Source organism: Diadema antillarum, unplaced genomic scaffold (assembly GCF_040938485.1).
Source record: "Diadema antillarum isolate AM-2024a unplaced genomic scaffold, OU_Dant_1.0 scf00000037, whole genome shotgun sequence".
Taxonomy (NCBI): Eukaryota; Metazoa; Echinodermata; class Echinoidea; order Diadematoida; family Diadematidae; genus Diadema; species Diadema antillarum.
Window position 1 is genome coordinate 3,225,636 of NW_027270926.1, and position 20,876 is coordinate 3,246,511.

The window sequence follows — 20,876 nt, forward strand, 5'->3', positions numbered from 1 at the left end:
GCTTCCTGAACGTTTCCTATTTGAATTCTTTTTCGTTTCGGGAGAAGAAAACATTTCCTCATCGCTCGAAGAAAAGTAATTCACCGGCGGTGGCGGTGCATCGCGAGGATTTCTTTTGTAATTTGTGCCAGGGCCTTGGTGATGAGACGGGCCCGGAATATCTTGGTTGGCAGGGACATTCGGGGAACTCCCGCTCCTACTATTATCTAAACCCACATCTCTCGAATGATTAGTATTGCGTTCACTTACCGAGGATGACTTTTCTCGACCCTTTGGAGTGGCTGGAGAATGGAGATGGCCTTGTAGTTCGGCAACGGCCTTGTCGACGGTTGTCTGTACTTGCGAGCTAGTTAACGAATTATACGCTGAACTCAACAAACTCTTTAACTGTGAAATGAAATTAGAGGTTCTCTGAGAATGAGACTGTGACTCTTGAGAAGACATGGTTCTCAGCTATAAGAGCAACGGCATGACCACAATCCCTCGAGTTGGCTCTCGAAACTGCTTAGTTGATGGTGATTTCCCTATTTATAGGCAAAACTTCAAAGGAATGAAGGATTACGTTTCATAATGGATAGTCCCTTCACATAATAAGGCTAGACGAAGTTGATGATGTTTGAAAGAAACAGTCTCGACGCATCAAAGGTCAAGTCCAGACACGTTGTGTTGTATGTAACGCTCACTGCCGGACAGTAGAAGGCGGTGTCCAAACTCTTTGAAAGCATTTGCACCTCCTTCGACGCATTCCCATTATGGATCTCTCTTAGTTGACGTTGAATCAGACGGTCTAATTGACGGCTATCGGGACAATTTCAGCGCTGTTGGTAGCGTGCACGGTAGATAGCAGCGTTCAGGATCTTTGATATCATTTGCAGCTTTTTGAAATCGTCGACCGGTAGCGTTATGCCTTTTTTGGTTGGAAAATGCTTGCCTCCCAATGTGAAAAATTCTCGGATATCAACGTAGACATTTTCCTTGAAGACTTTGACCGTTACGTATCTGATTTTCTTCGGCGTTGTGTTAATGGGGAATTTGCATACGTCGTAGCCATCACAATTTGTACCCATTTTGCTCGTGTTCCAGACACCTGCCTCGTCGGTTCCAGACGCTGTCTTGTCTTTGTCAATTTGTCCATTTCCAGACGCGTTGATTGTATTGCCATCTCCCCTAAAATCACGATCGCGACGTTGTTCTTGTTCCATTATCCCGACTGGTTCGGAGTTGGCCATAGTGTCTATTTGAAGCTCACCTCTGCTGGCTTCGTTATCCATGCCTGGCAGTGCTGCCGTTGAACGAGTATCGTAGGCATTGCCGTAGTATGAGAACATGTTGACAGCTTTTCACGTAGCAATTCCTTCAGGGTATTCGAATGCTCCGTTCTTTTCGGAGCTGAGTTTTTATATCCCCATTCCGAAACTATTCTTAGTAACTGTACGTCGCTTTCCAAAGTTATGCGATGATGTCATACTTTTTAATATTTCTGTTGTCATTATGTATTTCTCCATTTTGTATACATTACCCTGTGATTGTGCAAGGATCGGTCAGAGAGCATGTCCGAACTCGTTACGGGCTCGAGTCCCATTTTTATGTATTTCTTTATTTTATAAGTTCTTTTGTCTTTGATTGCGCAAGCGGCGGTCAGAGGGCACGTCCGAACTCGTCACGGGCTCGAGTCCCATTTTTATGTATTTCTTTATTTTTAAAGTTCTTTTGTTTTCGATCGGGCGAGCGTCGGTCAGAGGACAGGTCCGAACTTGTCGGAGTGACGTCATCAAACAAACAAATGTCATGAATACGATTGCAATCGTCATTATGACCATTTCGACCATTGCCTTCGAAAATATCTCTCGATGTGAGAACAAAAGAATATGATGAAACAATGATGCGGAATCTTAAAACAATAGCATATTTTTCATAATTCATTCTTCATATTTCATATCGATCCATAAATATTCATATTTCATAATCATCATTCATCGTTCATATCTATAATTCATATCTCATGAATATTCATCTTTCATTTTTCATATTTCATACATTCTTTTGTTCTTTCCAATTTCTATTGTTATGTAAATATCCATAATTCATATCTGTTATCATAATTCATCGATTTATCATAATTCATATCATAATCCATCTTTTTATCATAAATCATATCATAATTCCATATTTTTATCATAAATCATATCATAATCCATCTTTTTATCATAAATCATATCATAATCCATATTTCATAATTCATAATTCTTTTGTCTTTTCATATTTCTTTTGTTCTAGAACAATAGAAATATGAATCATATTTTTATGACGCTATACGTACACCTATACTACTTACAATAAACTCTTATCGTTGCCTGTCATTACTAATTGTTTCATTTACACTTTCCAACAACTTGGGTTTTTCATATCTCGCTCCCTATCTCTCTCCCTCTCCACAACATCTTTCTACCCTTTGTACATCCCCCTCACTCTCTTCTCTATTCCTTCTCTCTTTAATTCCCCACGCACATTGAACTTGCATATGATTTTGTGAATATGATAGATGTAAAGATATATTAAAGGGATCGTATAGTTTTGGTTGAGACCTAATTTCAGGTTTCTAACATTTTTGGTGAGATAGTGAGAAACCTCTTACGAAATATGAAAGAACGTGTTATGAGGAATTCAACGTTTATTTGATGAAAATTGGTTTTGAAATGGCTGAGATATCCAAAAAAGAGCGATTCTAATGAAGTGTGGGACCCACACTTTATTACGATCACTCTGTTTTACTTCTGTGTTTTTGGATGTTTCAGTCATTCCAAACCCGATTTTCATCAAATAAACTTTGAATTCCTCTTAAAATGGTATGCTCTGTACTATATCATAGGTGTTTTCTTGGTATCTTGCAAAAAGTTAAAAGCCCAATTCTCATCTCCACCTATACTGTACCATGCCTTTAAATTTATCAAGAAAACGATAGATCATGGTACTACTTCATTGTTCAATACTTTTACCAATGACTGATTTTCAATCTGTAATGTTTTGAAATCATCACTCTGTTTCGTATTCTAGATTAAGATTATTGCTATCCTGTACAAAGGCAAGTCGAAATCTGCAGCACCTGAAGAAAATAGCCAGTTGTCATTCACAATGCATCATGGATTGGAGTTACCGCTCACACACTCTTGTGCATTGACTCTTGTTGAATACCACGCAGGTATGCTGATTGCTGCCTTTGATTGATTGCATCGTAGTTATACCACAGTGCTTACACGTCTATCAAGCTGCATAAAGTCATGTCAAAGTTCATATCACCCAAAATTTATAAACAGTGAGGGCGTGAGACTTTGATAAGATAATGTAAATACTGATTCGCTAATGTGCGAAATTGTCTATACTGGCGAGCTGAATAGACCATTACCTCTGAACAAGCGAAAGAAAGGCAACACGCAGATCCCTGGAAACATCCGTCGGCCTCCCTTGCGGAACGTAAACCACAATTCTCGGCGGTCGCCTTTGCTGGACTAAAGTGATCTGTGCCTTTGACGCTTTCTCCGAAGACTGGTTGACCAGCGAAGATGATGAGGTCTGTTGAAGTCCTGCGAAAACTGACCCTCCTCTCGAGGAGCGCGACCCTGCCGCGTACCTCCGCTCGGTATCTCTCGTCTCGAGACATGCAGCGGGACCCTTCGGCCACAGGAGAGGCAAACGATGCGAGGAAGGGGCACAGAGAGAGCGAACAAAGTAGGATTGCATTTGTTATTTTTTTATTAACATGTCTGCTTGCATTAGTTAGTGTTCAAAATGTGTTATTTCTTTTCAATGCCTCTGCCACGAAGTAAGAGGCATAATGTCTTCGGGTTGTCCTTGCGTCCTTACGTCCTTCCGTCTGTTATCAAATTTTAAGGAAAACATGACTTAGAAACCGTTTGAGGTATCCTAATGAAATTTGGTATGTGTAATTATGTGTAGAGAATGTTGTACCTATCGACATCTGGGTGCATATGGTCAAGGTCAAAGGTCAAGGACACATTCTCAAAATATTACTATTTCCCCATATCTGTGCAATGCCTGAAGGTACTTTATTGAAACGTAGTATATACATGAATTACCCAGTAAAGATTCTCGGGGGAAAGTTTAGGGCCATGGGGTCAAACGTCAAAGGTGAAGTGAAATGCTAAAATCTTACTTTTTTTCTCCATATATCTCGGAAATGGCTCAAGGAATCTTCATGAAACTTGTTAAATATGCATGTACTGCATGTCACTGATTTTGGGGGGTCTTTTTGGGTCATGGAGGTCAAAGGCCAAGGTCAAATGCTCAAAACTTCACTATTTCCCTCATATCCATGAAATGGCTGCAGGTATTTTCTCTAAACGTTGTGTATCACATGTATTCCCAAATAAAGATTTTTTTTTTTGGAAAGTTTGGACCATGGGGTTAGAGGTCAAAGGTCACAGGTGAAGTGAACGTGATAAAATTAACTTTTTTCCATATCTCGGAAATGGCGCAAGGTATATCATCACGAAATTTAGTACATGCATGCACTGCCTGACAATGCTTTTCTTGGGCATTTTGAGGTCATAGGGTCAAAGGTCAGGTTAGGATGGTAAGATTCTACTGTTTAACGCTGAAATTGCCCCTTTTCCTCCATACCTGTGAATTACTCAATGCATAGATCTAATAGAATATACAGGTGTGTACATGCATTACTGCACAACGATTCTATGCGTAAAGATTGTGGCCATGGGGTCAAAGGTCAAGGGAAAATGATCAAATGTCACATTTTCCCCATATTTTGGAAGTAGCTTTTTAGTTAATGTTTTATCATGAAAATGGATGTCACCAGTTTAGTTAGGGATTATTATTTTGTGGGCCATGAGGTCAAAGGACCAAAGTAAGGTCAAGCAAAGCATAGCAAGGTGGGAATCTGGTGTGTCGCCCGTATTAACCCCGATTACAGCCTATACCAACTTTATGCCAGCGAAAATCCGAGTAAAGAATCATTGATCATGACACATGGGGTTTCGGTGTGTTGATCTATGAGACATCTTTAATGTTACAGGATACTACAACAGTTTAGGCATGTATGCAAACGTATAGGAACCTCGTGATACTTTGGTCGGGCGAGGGGGTTTGGCGGGATATACTATATTCTTTATATATGCAATAAGTACACCAGTGCCAAGGGGCTTCCGGCAATGGCGTGATGAGTCAACATCCGGTAAATGGGGGAAGAAGAGAAATACTAAAACAATAACAGAAACCAATGAATTACAAATACAAATCGCGTTCCTCCATTAGGCTCGATGGATTTGTTTCATGAGCTGGTACCAGGTAGTGGCACATCTACAGCCAACATTTTGATTTGAGATAGGGGAAGGGATTATAGATGCCAACATTTTGATTTGAGAAAGCGGTAGAATCCGAGCGAGGGAGCAAAGCGAGCAAGAAGGGGGGGGGAGGGTGTGTGTGTGTGTGGGGGGGGGGTGGGGTGGGAGGGGGAGGGGGCGTGCCCATTTCCCAGAGCAGGAAAATTGTGAAATTTGAGAAATAAAATGGACCAGGTTTCTTAGAGAGCCTCCCATATATTTCTGTGATCATCAATTGATGAGACTGCTAGATGAATTTAACATCAGTCAATTTTACTTAATATTATAACAATCATGGTAAGACCAGAAATAGATTAACATGTCCTAATCCAGAATGAAGGACCACACGTGTTACAATGTGCATAGTTGCTTCAAGGGGCAAATCTTTCCGTCCTGTCTGAGTTTTGTAAACATAACAGTGTTTTTAGCAAAAACTGTTCAAGTGTGTGGAAGGGGCTTTATAACCACTCTGCCGAGTGAGATACATATGGGTCAAATAATTTCTTTTGAGCACGTACTGTGTTGAAAACTTGTTGGTAATTCATTCGCAGGCAAAAGGTGTAGATTAAAAAAACACCTACGTTAAAAGCATCGTGACGGCAAAAGTATAGTGTGTTCGAATGCTTCATTGTAGACCTATAGACTTATTCAGAGTGGGGGAAGAAAAATATAAAATAATTCAAAAGAGAAGTCCCGCTTCATGGGAAACGCCGAGAGGAGGGGGGGGGGGGGGGGAGATCTTGCACTGTATCACAATGGGTGTCTATGGTGGAGGTGGGTGTGAGGTACATGTACAAAGACTCTATCTATATTTTTTTAATGAGCAGACAAACACATTGTTTTCTATTCTCCTCTTCATGCCATCGCGATATCTAAAAAACAAAACAACAACAACAAACACACTCAATTCGTTTTCATCAGTCCACTGTGCATTCAGTACTTGGCAGTCTGATACCCTGTAATTGTACCTCGTTCAACCTATACATTGTCACTACCACAGACTTGCGATATCAATATCATAACATGCAAAGGGCCGGGTAGACCGACCATCATCACGATCATCATTTGCAATCATTCCTTAGTGCAATTTTGGCTTTGCTCAGTAAGAATTAGATTGCAGAGGTCATTTTATGAAAATGTGATAAAGCCACACTCCATTTTCTCCTTTTTTATAGTATGTATATATATGTATTATATATGTATTTTTTTTTATTTGGGGGGGGGGGGGGTTCATGTTATCAGAACGAAACAAAAGTCAACGCCACAACCTCGTAATATATTCTTTGCAGCCCGCATGAAACAGATGAAAGGATAGCACGACACAAAATCCTGCAGTAAACTAGATCTGATAATGCATATGCCTATACTTCAATAGGTCGAACGAAATCCGTATTTTTTTTACAGTAAAATCATAACCCTTCACCCTCATTTTTCAAAACAGAAATAATCACATTATATACACTTGTTGCATTTCCCAAACGAATTATACCCATACCCTTAATCCATCCTAACCACCTCTTCCCAACCCCAACCTAAATCCCCCTGTATATTATGAAACCATTCTTCCCACCAAGTTTATTTCCATTAATTCCATATTTTCCCCTTCTAAATCTTGGGAGCGGGGGGGGGGGGGGGACCGCCCCAATCGCCCCCCCCCCCCCCCTTCCTGGCCACGCCGTTACCCAACGAGTGGATGAACTTGCATGGACGTGTGAACTGAGGAATATACACGAAAGAGAGTGTCCCTGTAACTTTCTGAAATGTCAGTACTAAAATCCAGTTTGCACTGGTCAGTTGTTAAGGGCATAAAATTATGCATGATTGGTATAACATAAGAGGAAATTAATCTGGGTAGTTGTGGGTTGTGGCGTTTATCTATTCTTTTCTTGGGTGTGTGGTTTCAAATGAAAAAGTGACAATGCAAACTGATAAAAACAGATTGGAGAAGCTAAAAAAAGTCGACAGAAATATGAACTTTGGACGCGTTAACTTTAAAATATATAGGCTATACATCCCCAGTGTTTTCGCAAAAAGAGCACTCACAAAATACTGCTCTGCTGTTACAGTATTCGATTGTGCTGAAACCTTTGCTCTTCTCTTGGTTTAAAGGGAAACAAAAATCCTCTCCAAATGAAATCTGAAGTCCTGAAATATCTATATCCATCTATCTATATATCTATCTATCTATCTATCTATCTATCTATCTATATTCTCTCTCTCTCCCTCCCTCCCCCCCCTCTCTCTCTCTCTCTCTCTCTCTCTCTCTCTATATATATATATATATATATATATATATATATATATACTGACATCAAAGGACTTAACCACAACATGGCGGGGCGGTGCAAGGACAGTTTAATCTATTGACAGCAAATCTACCAACACCAGCCACGTCTATATGTGCAAGATTTGTTGTCAATATATCTATATCTATATAATGTATTAACGCGGATGGATCTTGATCGATATCTTATTATGATCATTCTTAATGATACGTAAGATCAGCTAAACTAAAGTTACTACACCTTTTCTTTCGTTCTGTGTGTATTTGTGTGTGTGCGTTTACAATGTTCACAGCCACCAAAGACAGGTCAAAAAGTGACAATTATTCTACCTGTCAAAGTGCCTGTGCATTTCAAACTTGTTGGTAATTTTGTTAAATAATGCGTTTTCGCGTTAGTCAACGTTAGTTGGGAAGGAAAAATCTGACACATCCTCTCCACTCGCATTTTTAGCTTATTTTCGTTCATTTTTACATGAATGTGGAAAAGTTTTGCAGTTTATATAAATCAATATGCTTGTCTATCGTGTGGCTTTGCGTTTGTATTATTGCTTGTCAAGTGGCAGATAATAAAGTGAACAGTCTCAATTTTTGAGCTGTGGCTGATATTGGTCTAAAATTTGTTTGAGCAGGAGTCATCAACCGTCATGTCACATGATTGGTGTTTGAATTGGCAGATCGATTTACCATGGTTGATCGGAGCTAAGGAAGTTAATTACCTTGACACGTGATCCGTGATCCGTGTTATTTTCCGACGCACTAAAATAAGACCAGCCTAACATTAAAGGGAGAGTACAGTATTGGTTGAGGTCAGAATTAAGCTTTTAACATTTTTAGCGAAATTTATGAACCACTTTGTGAAATGTTGAGCAGCCTACTGTTTTAAGAGGAATTCAAAGCTGATTTGATAAAAATTGGTTTTGAAATGGCCGATATATCAAAAAGCAAAGTAAGACAAAGAGATCCTAATAAAAGGTGGGTTCCACCTTTTATTAGGATCACTTTGTTCTCAATATCTCAGCCATTTCAAAACTAATTTTCATCGAATAAAATTTGAATTCATCGAACAATATATTTCAAAAGAGATTTCTCATTATCTGAAAAAAAAAATCATTATTAAAAAACGTTGGAAACCTCAACGCCCATCTCAACCAAAACTGTGCCAGCCCTTTAACATTATGACTAAACATCAAACTAGACTTTGAGCCCGGACAATGCGCTTTTTGTTTGATTTTGTTTTGTTTTTCTTTCTTTTTTTTTCATGGGGGAGGTGAATGTTCTTCAATATATAGGCTCACATAATAAATGCATGCAAAGTGCATGGTTGTATTCCGAAACCAAGCACGAATTTTGCTGACAAAGCACATTACCATCAAACAGTGGAACATTTCACATAATTGCGTAATAACAACATGAACTGTTGAGCGTACAGTCTGATAGATAGTGACGATCTAAAGCGCAACTGCGCGATTTGAGCTCGGTTATACCGAAATATCTGATATCACGAAATACCTAATGCTTCCATTACATTTTGTGGTACAAATCTCTTTGTTTTTGTTGCACGTTGCTACTGATATGTGTAATTACTCATAGTGATGAACTAGATATCTTGGTACTAAGGACCTCTTCATCTATACGTGTATATATCCACTCCGCAAGAATAATATTACGGCATCTTCCTCGTATTCTTTGACTTGGGTCTGATTTTGAAGAGCCATCTATCTGTCTGTTCGTTTGATTTAGCTCTATTCATCAAAGCCTCCTTCAACATGGTGTGGGAATTATATTTCAAATTCAGGGTATTGAGGATTTATAGGTAAACTTTGGACTCGTTTCGTTTCATTAATTTCATCTCGTTTATTACATCTCTAACAAAAAATGCAATTTTAATAAAACACGTGAATACACATACTGATACAAAACCAGTACAACAATGTAATCAAGGAAAACTTACTGTGAGTGTGAACTAAAATGCAATAAATGCTGTGTCTTTTATGACAAATACCGAATCAAAATTGTTGGAAATGGAGGGATCTGCTAAAAAAAAAGTAGAGCTTGTAGTTTTCAGTCTCCTCATAAACAATAATCAATTACTGAACAAGCAAAATTTGGCAAATTACCCTTAAAAAAGAAAAGAAAGGCAAAAAGAAACGCACACACGCCACTCACACAAATTATCAAACATGAGGCAGCTCTCCTGTGAAAAAAAAAAGAAAAAGAAAAGAAAAATAATGAATAAATGTATAAGTCTGGAAGTGGACAGAGGAAAAGGCGACGGAAGAAGAGTCACAGGGTCAAAACCAACGCGCGCGAGGCACAGATGCGTATATGTTCACCAAGGTATGGAGAGTAGATTGGATTTAAAGACAATAAACGATTATGATTTTAAAAAAAAAGAAGAAAAACCTGAACTTAGAGCATACAGGATATAGCTAATTCTGCAATAATGTAGGCATTTCTTTTAAATCTAATTTAGAAGTAAAATTATTTAAACATGATGCTCGTCATTAAAGGCCATCACGAACCATCTCAATGAGGGGTTATCTTATTGTTGATTACAGGAGAGATGCAGTTTTTTTTTATTTGTCGACAATCATGTCATTCAGTGCATCGCAGCCATGTTATCAAGATGTTTGCATTGTGTGACCTTTTGGAGATGATTATCTCAAGATTTTAGGTTACATAATCACCAAGAGAGAGAAAAAAAAATCAAGAGAAACTGTCTCGATATCTAAGAAGAACATTTGATTTAGGGATCTGTTGTGACTCCACGGATAATTAGGCAGCACATCATTTGACATGATCCCTGGGTCGACTGCCCTGGGTCTGCTCCCCCGGCCCCTGGGCGAGGCACTTTGTCCTTATTCCCATGTCCTTTCAGATGGGACAAACAATCTCCCTGTCCCATTATCGCTTGTAATACAAGCATTCCTTGGTCCTTTTATGCGGACGCATGCATTTACCAAATTCAATATCAATGATTTATATCGCAATATTTTGAAGAGTTTTTCATGTTCCGCATGTTGAACAGCGTTGTGGCAAATGGTTCTTAACTACCGAAAATACACACACACAATAAAGCGGTAACTAGCAATGACTAGCCGAGATAGCGGGGGTTCTACCAATGGCATGCTAATTTCATTTGCGTGAGACCACGGATGTGAGACAACCAGGCTGAAATGGAAGAAATAGGAGTGGGGGGAGGGGGGTGACATAAAAAGCTATAGGTATCAAAACTGCAGATGAAGAATAAAGGGTGAAATTGCCACTAAGTTGATTTTTTTTTTTTCGACAAGCCAAAGCTTAGATCTAGTTTTGGCATAATTCCTTTTTCTTGATATTCATTGATATTATTCAAATAAAAAAACAACAATAAAAAACAAAAACAATACAAATACAATTCAAGACACAAACAATCCATTTGTTCAATTCATACTGCAAATAATCTCTCTTCAACGTGAATAACTCAATTATTAATCAATCCCACTGATAATTTCTTCATGAGAAAATATTGACAGATATGCCAAACATATATCCTTTAAATATATTGGATCATATAACTCATACTCCACTTATAAGAGCATATACATAAAAAAAGAAACAAGAAATACATTATACAAGTCTTGTATGATTGCAAGTCAGACACAGACACAAACACCTAGAACTTAATGCATCAGCAGATACAATCATTGTTATTATTCTTATGAGACCAAGTGGGAGAAGAGGAAAAAGTAGAAGAAGGAAGAAGAGCGTGAAAGGACGAGGAGGGGACACCCCCCCCCCCCCCGAAAAAAAGGAGAATCCGCAATTAAATATGGAGATCTAACTGCAGGGCAGGGAGGAGGGAAGTAGAAAATGATCAGGAAGACTCCATATGATACGGATAATGAAAATAGATTATAAACAGCAAAACGATAGCTGTGAAGTATGGTTTCGCGAGAAATTAATAACTACATGTATTTAAGATCATGAACGGCTAAGAACTGTCAGGGTGGCGATAAAGGTTTGAGTAGTAATGAAGATGATGACAAACATCTCTAAATGGAAGTCAGAGTATAAAGATAATTATGACACTATTACAAAATACAAATCCTCTTATATCATTTTATTTCGATGGGTCGGCTTTGTGGTGTCTTAAACTGTGACCGCCAAGGTCAAAGAGTTGAAGATTAGGAATTTTTATAAATGACCAAAGTAATGATTATCGGACTGACATTTTCATAGTTTGGCTCGTGCCTGGGGAAAGTAATCTTTTACCTACTGTCAAAAATTGGTGGCTTAAACCAAAACTGAAATTGTAATTTTAGCAGTTCTTCTGGACCCTATTTTTTCATTTTTGGATAGGCTCTTCTTTCACTGGGAAATACATGTGTTTCTTGATACTCATGCACAGCAAGCTCAAGTGACCCTAAGCTTTAATAGTTTCATTTCTCTTTTCTATGAAACTTCATCTCCTAACTCTCTCATATTTCAATCACCTTTTGAACGGGATAAGGCGCGCATAGTCCAATTTTAAGAAGTTATGTATCATATCTAAGCTTAGAGCTTGCATTTTTAAACTACGTTCAAAAGTGGAAATTCACTTTGACGTATACTTCTTTTTTTTTTTCTTTTTTTTCTTTTTTTTTTGGGGGGGGGGGGTCTTAAGCTGGGCGGTGGCAAAATGTGTGTTCTCTTCTCAGAACAAAAGTCTGTTTTTCCTACCAGTATCTACCAGATAAATTTCCATACCTTGAATCCAAGGCATTTATTATCGGTACATCGGGCAAGCTTGTTCAAGCTTATCGGATTCAAGGAACAACCGTTCCTATAAAGGTATTCATGTTAAAAATTTGAATGTTGATTATATGATGCACTGTAAGTAAATCGGTTTGCGTGTACCGATCTCCATTTTCAGTTCGCACGTTTTCCAGCTCTGCAGAGGTGGGCTCTTCGAAGAGTTCCCCCTTCGAAGACCACGCCCTCTTTTTCTCACAGTACGACTGGGTCAGGTCCATCCCCGTGGTCGATGTGGGCATCGACGGAGATGCCAAGATGGTGATCGTCCGCTGGGAAGATGGCGACAGCCAGCAGTACCCATGCGTGTGGCTGCGGTGTAATTGCCACTGTGACGACTGTTACAGCACACACGCCCACGGGAAGCTGAAATATATGCAGGTGAGGAGTATCTGTAATGTTTTTTTTTTTTCTGGAGGTTTGGCGGAGTTATTCCATAGATGCGATTTAAGAATTGTGTCAGAAAGGGTAGAAATGTAATCCACTTATACCGCCACTGAACTTCCATGCAGTGGATGTTAGGTGATATACATATTCCTTACCTGGACCTATGATGGTGTAAACAAGTCATTATCCCATCGTAGGAATTTGTATAGTAAAAAGCTTTTTGTCATTTTTTTTTTACAGGGATGCGAAAAGCATCCCCATTCCCCGTATGCCCTGTCTTTTTTGAACAACTGATTAAACCTCCATTCCACCGACCGTTGGAGGCCCATCTGATCCCCAAAAAGCAAAATTTCGGCGTTTCGATGGGTTCCGATGAAATCTGATCCGACAAGCTCCAGAAACTGGCACCAAGACTTACCGAGGGTGATATACCAATACCAGAATTGAGCCCGAGCCAAGACTCAAGTAATTAACCTGTTTGATGACTTTTTAATAGTCGGAAACTCAACAGACTGTCATATTATATAGGACGTCGGCTGGACACGCCCGATAGCCGCACAACACAAGCCTAACAGACATCGGATTGACTCGACACTTATCGGACTGACTCGGCGCTTATCAGACAATGACTGGACTTGCGACTGGAAATGGCGTCCGATGATCAACTATAAGCTCTTTCATCGGACGATCTTCCCTCATCTTATCATGACCGACATGTCCGAAGTTGGAGTCATCAGACTGCGATCCGATACACTTCGGTTGGTGGCCGGTAACAAAAAAAAAAAAAAAAAAATTGCTTGCGACCAGTGACCGATGAGAAAAAAAAATCTCTGTGGAACGAGGGTATAACTAATAATGTCTGTACGAGTGGCAAGTTACGTTAAAGGGATAGTACAGTATTGGTGGAGATGAGAATTAGGCTTTTAACTTTTTGCGAGATACCAAGAAAACACTTATGGAATAGTACAGAGCATACCATTTTAAGAGGAATTCAAAGTTTATTTGATGAAAATCGGGTTTGGAATGACTGAAACATCCAAAAACAAAGTAAAACAAAGCGATCGTAATAAAGTGTGGGTCCCGCAGTTATTAGAATCGCTCTGTTTTGGATATCTCAGCCATTTCAAAATCGATTTTCACCAAATAAACGTTGAATTCCTCATGGAATTACATGCTCTTTCATAATTCATAAGAGATTTCTCATTATCTCACAAAAAATGTTAGAAACCTGACATTAGGTCTCAACCAAGACTATACAATCCCTTTAATGTTAATCGAGATTAGTGGCCTTGAAGGGGGTTAATGAGATTCCTCGTTGCTTCGTTTAGCACCTGGACCTTGATGTCACCGCCAGGGAGGCTACTATCAGCGAGGACAGCCACACAGTTACCGTCACTTGGAGTGACGGGCACGTGACCAATATGCCAAGCAACTGGCTGCGCTGCAACCGGTTCGACCAATCGGAGGCGGACCCTGTGTCGGATAGTAAACTGAACTTGTGGGGATCTGACGTCATGTCATCCGGACGACTGCAGACGTTCCGGTTCAAGGACCTCCTAGAATCGAACGATGCTCTCCTGGACTGGCTGCAAGAGATCCAGGTAATGATGCGGGCGGGATTCATTAACCTCTGCTGGGTCCTGATTAGCCTATCCGATAGGCGTCGGGCTGTATCGATACTATACTGATCGCTATATGGAGACGGACATGCGAGGGCTTCAGTTCGGGCTAAAGCCCTTGCTTATGTCCGTCTGCATATAGCGATCAGTCTAGTATCGATACAGCCTGACGCCTATCGGATAGGCTAGGTCCTGATAGAACTTTGTACGTATACAATGAGAGTAATGTAAAGATTATAATTTTTGGAATTGAGGTTTTTGTTTTTGTTTTTATTTTTTGTTTTTGTTTGTTTTTTTGTCTCGCCCGCGTGATAGGTGTCATTTTTCCATCGCCGGTGGTGTACTCTAACTATCCACAGCTTTGAGCTGATCACCAAACTCACACCACAGGTGTAATTACATAACCTAAAAGTGCTGGTGAAATTTTAATATTGGTGAAGTCGTATCCTACAAGGTCAAAGGTCAAAAGGTCAATGAACAAACACTGAAAACACTATAATCACAAAATGCGATATGCGGGCGAGACATTGCTTGCCGTTTTGCCTTGTTTTATATTGAGCGCAATGGACGCCAGCTGCAGTAATTCTGTTTTGTGTCTGCAACCAATTTCAGACTCTCGGTATTGCACTTGTCAAAGAGGTGCCGACAGTTTCACACCAGATCTACAAACTTGGGGAGCGAGTGGGCTACATGGCTAACAGCTCATACGGGTGAGTCTTTCCTTTTTCCTACGTGCATGGATTTGCTAAGAACAAAGTTCTTGCCATTTCAGCAAGAGCTAATTCATTCGGCTTCATGCTTCTATCAGCTCCTATTGGAGAGTCAGGAAAAGACAGGATGTTTCATCGGGGTAACCGCTAATCACACGAAAGCTGTAAATGCTATCAGCTCGCACCGCATTTCCTCATGTAGTATATGAACGAGTTGTGAAGCATGTGTTCTACGAATACACACTGACACACACACAAAAAAAAAAATCAAAGAAAAAATCGTACGATCAAGCGTGGGAAATGCAATACTTTAAGGTCTCCAAAATGGTCAGTGATTTTGGCTCAGTCGGTAGTGCGTCTGCCTCCAGAACAAAAGGACCCGGGTTCGATTCCCAGCCTTTCCACAAACTATCTGTTTTTTATTTAATGACATTGCTTAAAGTGTTGATTTGTCGCGAGTTATCCCGAGTTACATGAAGAGGTTAAGCGAGTTATCGCGAGTGCCTCTTTCAGGAAACTCACGTTCTTTGCCTTTACAACTCAGCTGAATGGAAACCAAGTGGTTTGACTCGAGTCTCGCTGGTGGAATCTCGAGGAGTTGCCTCCGCGGCGTTTCCGCGACGTCCCCTGAGATTAGACTGGTCTGTGTTCGACTTTTCGGAGACATTTTCCAGTCTCCTGCTAGTCTCGGAGACGTCTCCGCGACTGAGAAAACGTCTCGGAGACATCGTGACTTCCGGGTAAAGAAGCTGTCACCTTGTTTGGAGTTGTCGCGGACGTATAGCCCTGAAGTCGCCTCCTTGGTGAGAGAGCAAGTCATTCCTTGGTATTTAGAGAAGCGCGAGTCGCGGCAAAGTCTCCACCGGTGAGACAGGCCCTCTATAGTTCGTTCCAATGTGTAATTACATAGCCTGGTCGCCCAGACTCAATAAAACTCGTCCTCTTGTTTGCACCTTTTTTTTTCGGCGAGATGTTATGAGGTACTGCAGGGTCTATTAGAGTCTATCGCGAGCTTCCAGTAATGCGACTGACACTTTGTAGACTGATAGGATTCAGTGTGTGTGTGTGTGTGTGTGTGTGTGTGTGTGCGTGTGCGTGTGTGTGCTTTTCCAGATTATAACGTGCACCACCCGAGTGAGATGGGAGTGATCTCGTGGCTTCAGTCATTGTCAGTATTCTATCATCTTGTCTTCCTTGTCAGAACTCACTCTGACGTCATTGCCGTGAAGGGCGCCGATATGCTGGGATTCTCCAATGGCTACCTCCAGCCACACACAGATTTCTCCTACTGCATAAACCCGCCTGCTGTAAGTATCAAAAGTATCATGGTATGTGCATGCACGCATGTCTGTGTTTGTATCCATGTAGGCCTATGTGTGTTGGGGGAGGGGTATGAGTTATAAATATGTATGTATAGATGTACGACAGACACCTTATCGAGAGTTTCATGGTTCTTTGAATGTAAATTGTATGATATTATGACGTGTGTATGTGTGTGTGTGTGATCGTAATATCCCCGCCTTTTTCTCCTCCTCCTCCTCCATTTCCAACACAATAACCACGTCTTTCTCCTCTTTCTCTGTACCTGTACCATTGCTCCTTCCTCGTCCTTTACGTCTCCGATATCTCTCCCTCCGATCGTCCCCCATGTCCACATCTACTTCTGACATTCGATTTGTTTTATTTTGCTTGTTTCCTTTTCTTTCTTCGTCGCTTCATTGCTTTTCTTCTCTCCTCTCCATCTTTCCTGCTCCTTCTCCATCTCACGACGCCTCTTCTCTTCTATCTTCGCTCTCTCATCAATCCTCTCATCAGGTTGGGATGTTCCACTGCATCAAGAACACGCCCACCAAGGGTGGGGAAAGCTTGCTCATTGACGGTTTCAAGGCGGCCATAGAACTGAAGGAGACCGACCCAGCAGCGTTCGGTCTCCTTACTACCAACGAGGTGGAACATGTGGCCCTGGCGCGCAGCAAGAGCATCACCAAACATGGCTTCTACCACCACGCCCGGCACCCTCTCATCAGGTCGGTGGAGTGGGGGGGGGGGGGGGGATTTAAAGGACAAGATCGAGTGAATGCAGCTACATTAGTAGAACACATCAGTAAAAGCTTGAGGAAAGTAGGAAAATCCGTTCAAAAGTTATGAATTTTTAAAGTTTCTGCGCAGTCACTGCTGGATGAGAAGACTACTACAGTGTAGGATATCACATGCCTAGAACGATAAGGAAAATATAAAGAGAATTTCACAACATTTTGTCTTTTGAGAAAAGTGTACATTTCCTCGAACAACTTTTTTTTCCTCAAACATTATCAACAATAACGTTCAGCGCATTTGATTACTGCTTCCATTATTGGCTTCGTATACGCCAAAAACTGGTCAATTTTTTGATATAAACTGTTCTTTTAATCATTTTACTGACGTAGGATAACTATTGGTTTATGCAAGAATACAATGAGTCTTAGATTTCAAAATATTTCCAACCACATAATAGGCAGAAATATTGATGATTGTGTAGATGCCAAAAGGGCTTAAGAGAAAGGGAAGAAAGTGAAGTTTAATTTCATTCATACAGACTGGACCCATTCGGGCAGCTCAAACAAGTGACTTTCAACGAGATTTACCATGCGTCGCTCGTCCGAATCCCCGTTGAGGGCGTAGTTCCAATGTTCTCCGCCATCAAGGCGTTCAACAACATTCTTCTGCGGGACGACAACGTGTTCAAGTACAAATTGGAACCAGGTATGTGGCCTCTAGAACATACCAAGAGGATAGAAATGTTTCGTTCTTACAAAGTTCCTTCAATTTCCATGTAGTTTCTCATAACTTGATACCAGTTCAACTTGTAACCTCGTTTCCAAAATATCCTGATATTATGTTGTTACATCTTCTGGGAATCGGGTTCATCGGAATACGATGAATGGGCGAACAAACCGTTTGAAAGCTTTTAGTATTTTTCGAGCGTTCCATGGCTGAATCTTCCCTAAAGTCTGCACATGGTTAATTGGAATTTCAATCTGTCCTCGTTAAAACATTTTTCTCATGTTATCGTTGCCATGTTCTGGCATCCATAACTGATTTCTCATGATACATGTCCCTGCGTGTCAGTGAGGTTCTTGCCCTCATTCTCTTAGTTCCCTCTTTCCTTTACACTGTCTTCATACCTCTTAACATTATTTTATTCGTTTTTCTTATCCTCTTCATTGTCGTCTCTCCTATTTCTTTGCTCCCGTATATATTATTAAACCTTTTTAATTGCAATGCATATCCTTTAATGGAGAGATAAGATACTGTAGAACTGGCTAAATTCGGTAAATCTGCTCAGGAATCAGACGGAATTTCAAAAACTTTGCTTAGTGAGGCCACATGAAGTCAAATCTTCTTCAATACGTAATCAATTTATGGTTCAGTCATAAATTTAGTGATTTAGTGACTTAGAGATTTAGAGAGTGTAGGCCTTCACTACTATTAAGGCCTGCGGTTTTATTATTGTCATGATGATGATGATGATGATTATTATTATTATTAATATTGTCATTATTATTATTATAATTATTGTGTATTATTATTATCATTATTGTTTTATTTTTGATAGATTTCCAATTCCAAATGGGGCTTAAAGGAAAGGACAGTAATTCATTCTACTACATAAAATGTCAGAAATGAATGATAGAACACAACATTTGAAAAACTACAGCACCAAATCACAGAATTCAAAGGTTTCATTCGACATTTTTTCCCCTTCGTGCTCCAAAGGCGACATCTTGTCGTTCAGCAACCATCGCATGCTGCATGGCCGCAACGCCTACGAGTCCGACACTGGATTGACAGAGCGCCACCTACAGACGGCCTTCTTCGACCTGGACTGCGTCCTGTCGCGTATGCGACTTCTAAAAGACTATCTGAATAGTCAGAAGGAGAAAGCTACTACCGCATCGAGTGCCGCCTGAGTGATACAGACAAGACCACTGTGCAGCACTGTGAATAGAAACTCTAAGTCCGAGTTCGTCATCCCTCCAACAGAGGGCGTTCTTCTGTACATACCAGCTCCAGAGCCTTATTGACTGTATCAGTCCCTGACAATTACTAATTTAGACATCAAGACATATTTGTCACCACCATCGAATCAACCAGTCGCGTGAAAATTTAAGCCCATCGCACACTGTACGACTCATGGCTGTACGACCGTAAGACCATGAGACCAGGTCGTACAACCTGGCAAAGCACACTCTACGATCATACTACACAACTAGGGAAGGCTTACGACCGTTCTTACTCCTGGCTTATACACTTCCAATGAGTATAGAGGCACCACGACCGGTCGTGGAAATTCAACATGTCAAATCTCTACGACTGGCATAAATTCCAGTCATACGATTGGAAACTGGCAAGACACTACTTGTGACGTTACACTTCCATCTTAAGGTCGTACGAATGGTCGGATCGTGTAGTGTGTGGCGGGCTTAAAAGTTTATTACTTTCTATCTCTCCCGTTTTGTTTTTTCATTATAATCCGTTCAGAATATTTGCGTCCACCGTCAAACCGGCAGTAATCATCGCATCCTCGTGCTTTCCATGAATGTTATGCTCATGCATGGGAGACGTAAATAGTCCCTTGCGATGACAAACCCGATAGACAGATATATACATCGTCAAAATTCGTCAAAGTTGTTTATTGCTAGAAAAAAAAACGGTACTGACAGATCAAATCAGTTTATAGTGAAACAGTCTTACTTCAAATACGGTGTATCACTTAAAAATGTACGCGACATATGAGACTATGCAAAGAATGTCACATCCCTGTAAAAACCCCACAAACAAACAAGTACAGCACTACGTGACCCCAACCTGCCGACAGACTCATGAAATGAAGTCATATTGAAGAATGCGTCACCAGTGCTCGGAACTCACGATAGTGGGTCTCTTCATTGAATATGACAAAAGATGTTGGGATAGAACTCAACCACATTATTTTGCCATAGACTGCATCATAGTGCTTAATAGCCAATGTGTCGATGCAGGCGATTCGCTTTCCCACAGAATTATTTTGTATATTTTCTAGATTTAGGCTCGTGCAAGATAATCTTTTCTTTGTACACTGTGCAAAGCAAAAAAAAAAAAGGAAAAAGAAAGAATCTACTACATATATAATGTATACAATAATTAGATATACGGCATATATTCATCGTTGTTATATCTATATTTCAAAATATAGGAATCAAATATAGGAATGTATCTTTCTGCAATACATACGGCTCTGGTTTGATACAGTGTATTGATCAATTCAAGTTAGATACGATTTTGATGGAACTAGGCTTATTTAGAAGAGTCGGATGTAAACGGTACAATAGGAAAAGAAGAAAAGAAAGAAGTCCGTTGAATCGATCCAGATATTTGTACATAAATGAATTATGTTATGAAGAAAATGGCTCAGAGCTAAAGATAGCAACGGCAGTTATCTGAAGCTGGCGATCAGTTTATCTTACTCTGAAAGTTCTGCTTCTTGTCATAATTATGTTGTGGGTTACGGCAGCCTTTGAATAAGGCCTCCGCTGCCTTGAATGTAGACTAAGCGTGCCCACTTGCGAAGGCGTTTGTAACAGTGATCTACTGCGCAAGCTGCGTCCGGTCTGGGCCTCTGGATGTGATCGTCATCGTCGTCATTTTTGTTGTTATCATTATGTTATCATGGTTTTATCGCGATTAGTCTCAATTCAGATACAAAGGGGATATTAGTCCAGATCGCGTT

General features: G+C 40.3%; 1 protein-coding gene across 1 annotated transcript; it reads left to right on the forward strand.

Annotated features, from left to right (window-relative positions):
* Positions 1-3,559: 3,559 nt before the first annotated feature.
* LOC139708899 (gamma-butyrobetaine dioxygenase-like) lies at positions 3,560-19,371 on the forward strand. Its single transcript, XM_071620867.1, has 8 exons — positions 3,560-3,726; positions 12,533-12,792; positions 14,127-14,399; positions 15,030-15,127; positions 16,329-16,434; positions 16,943-17,154; positions 17,703-17,869; positions 18,884-19,371. The coding sequence occupies exons 1-8, from the start codon at positions 3,561-3,563 to the stop codon at positions 19,075-19,077; spliced, it is 1,476 nt and encodes a 491-aa protein (XP_071476968.1). The 5' UTR covers position 3,560; the 3' UTR covers positions 19,078-19,371.
* Positions 19,372-20,876: the final 1,505 nt, after the last annotated feature.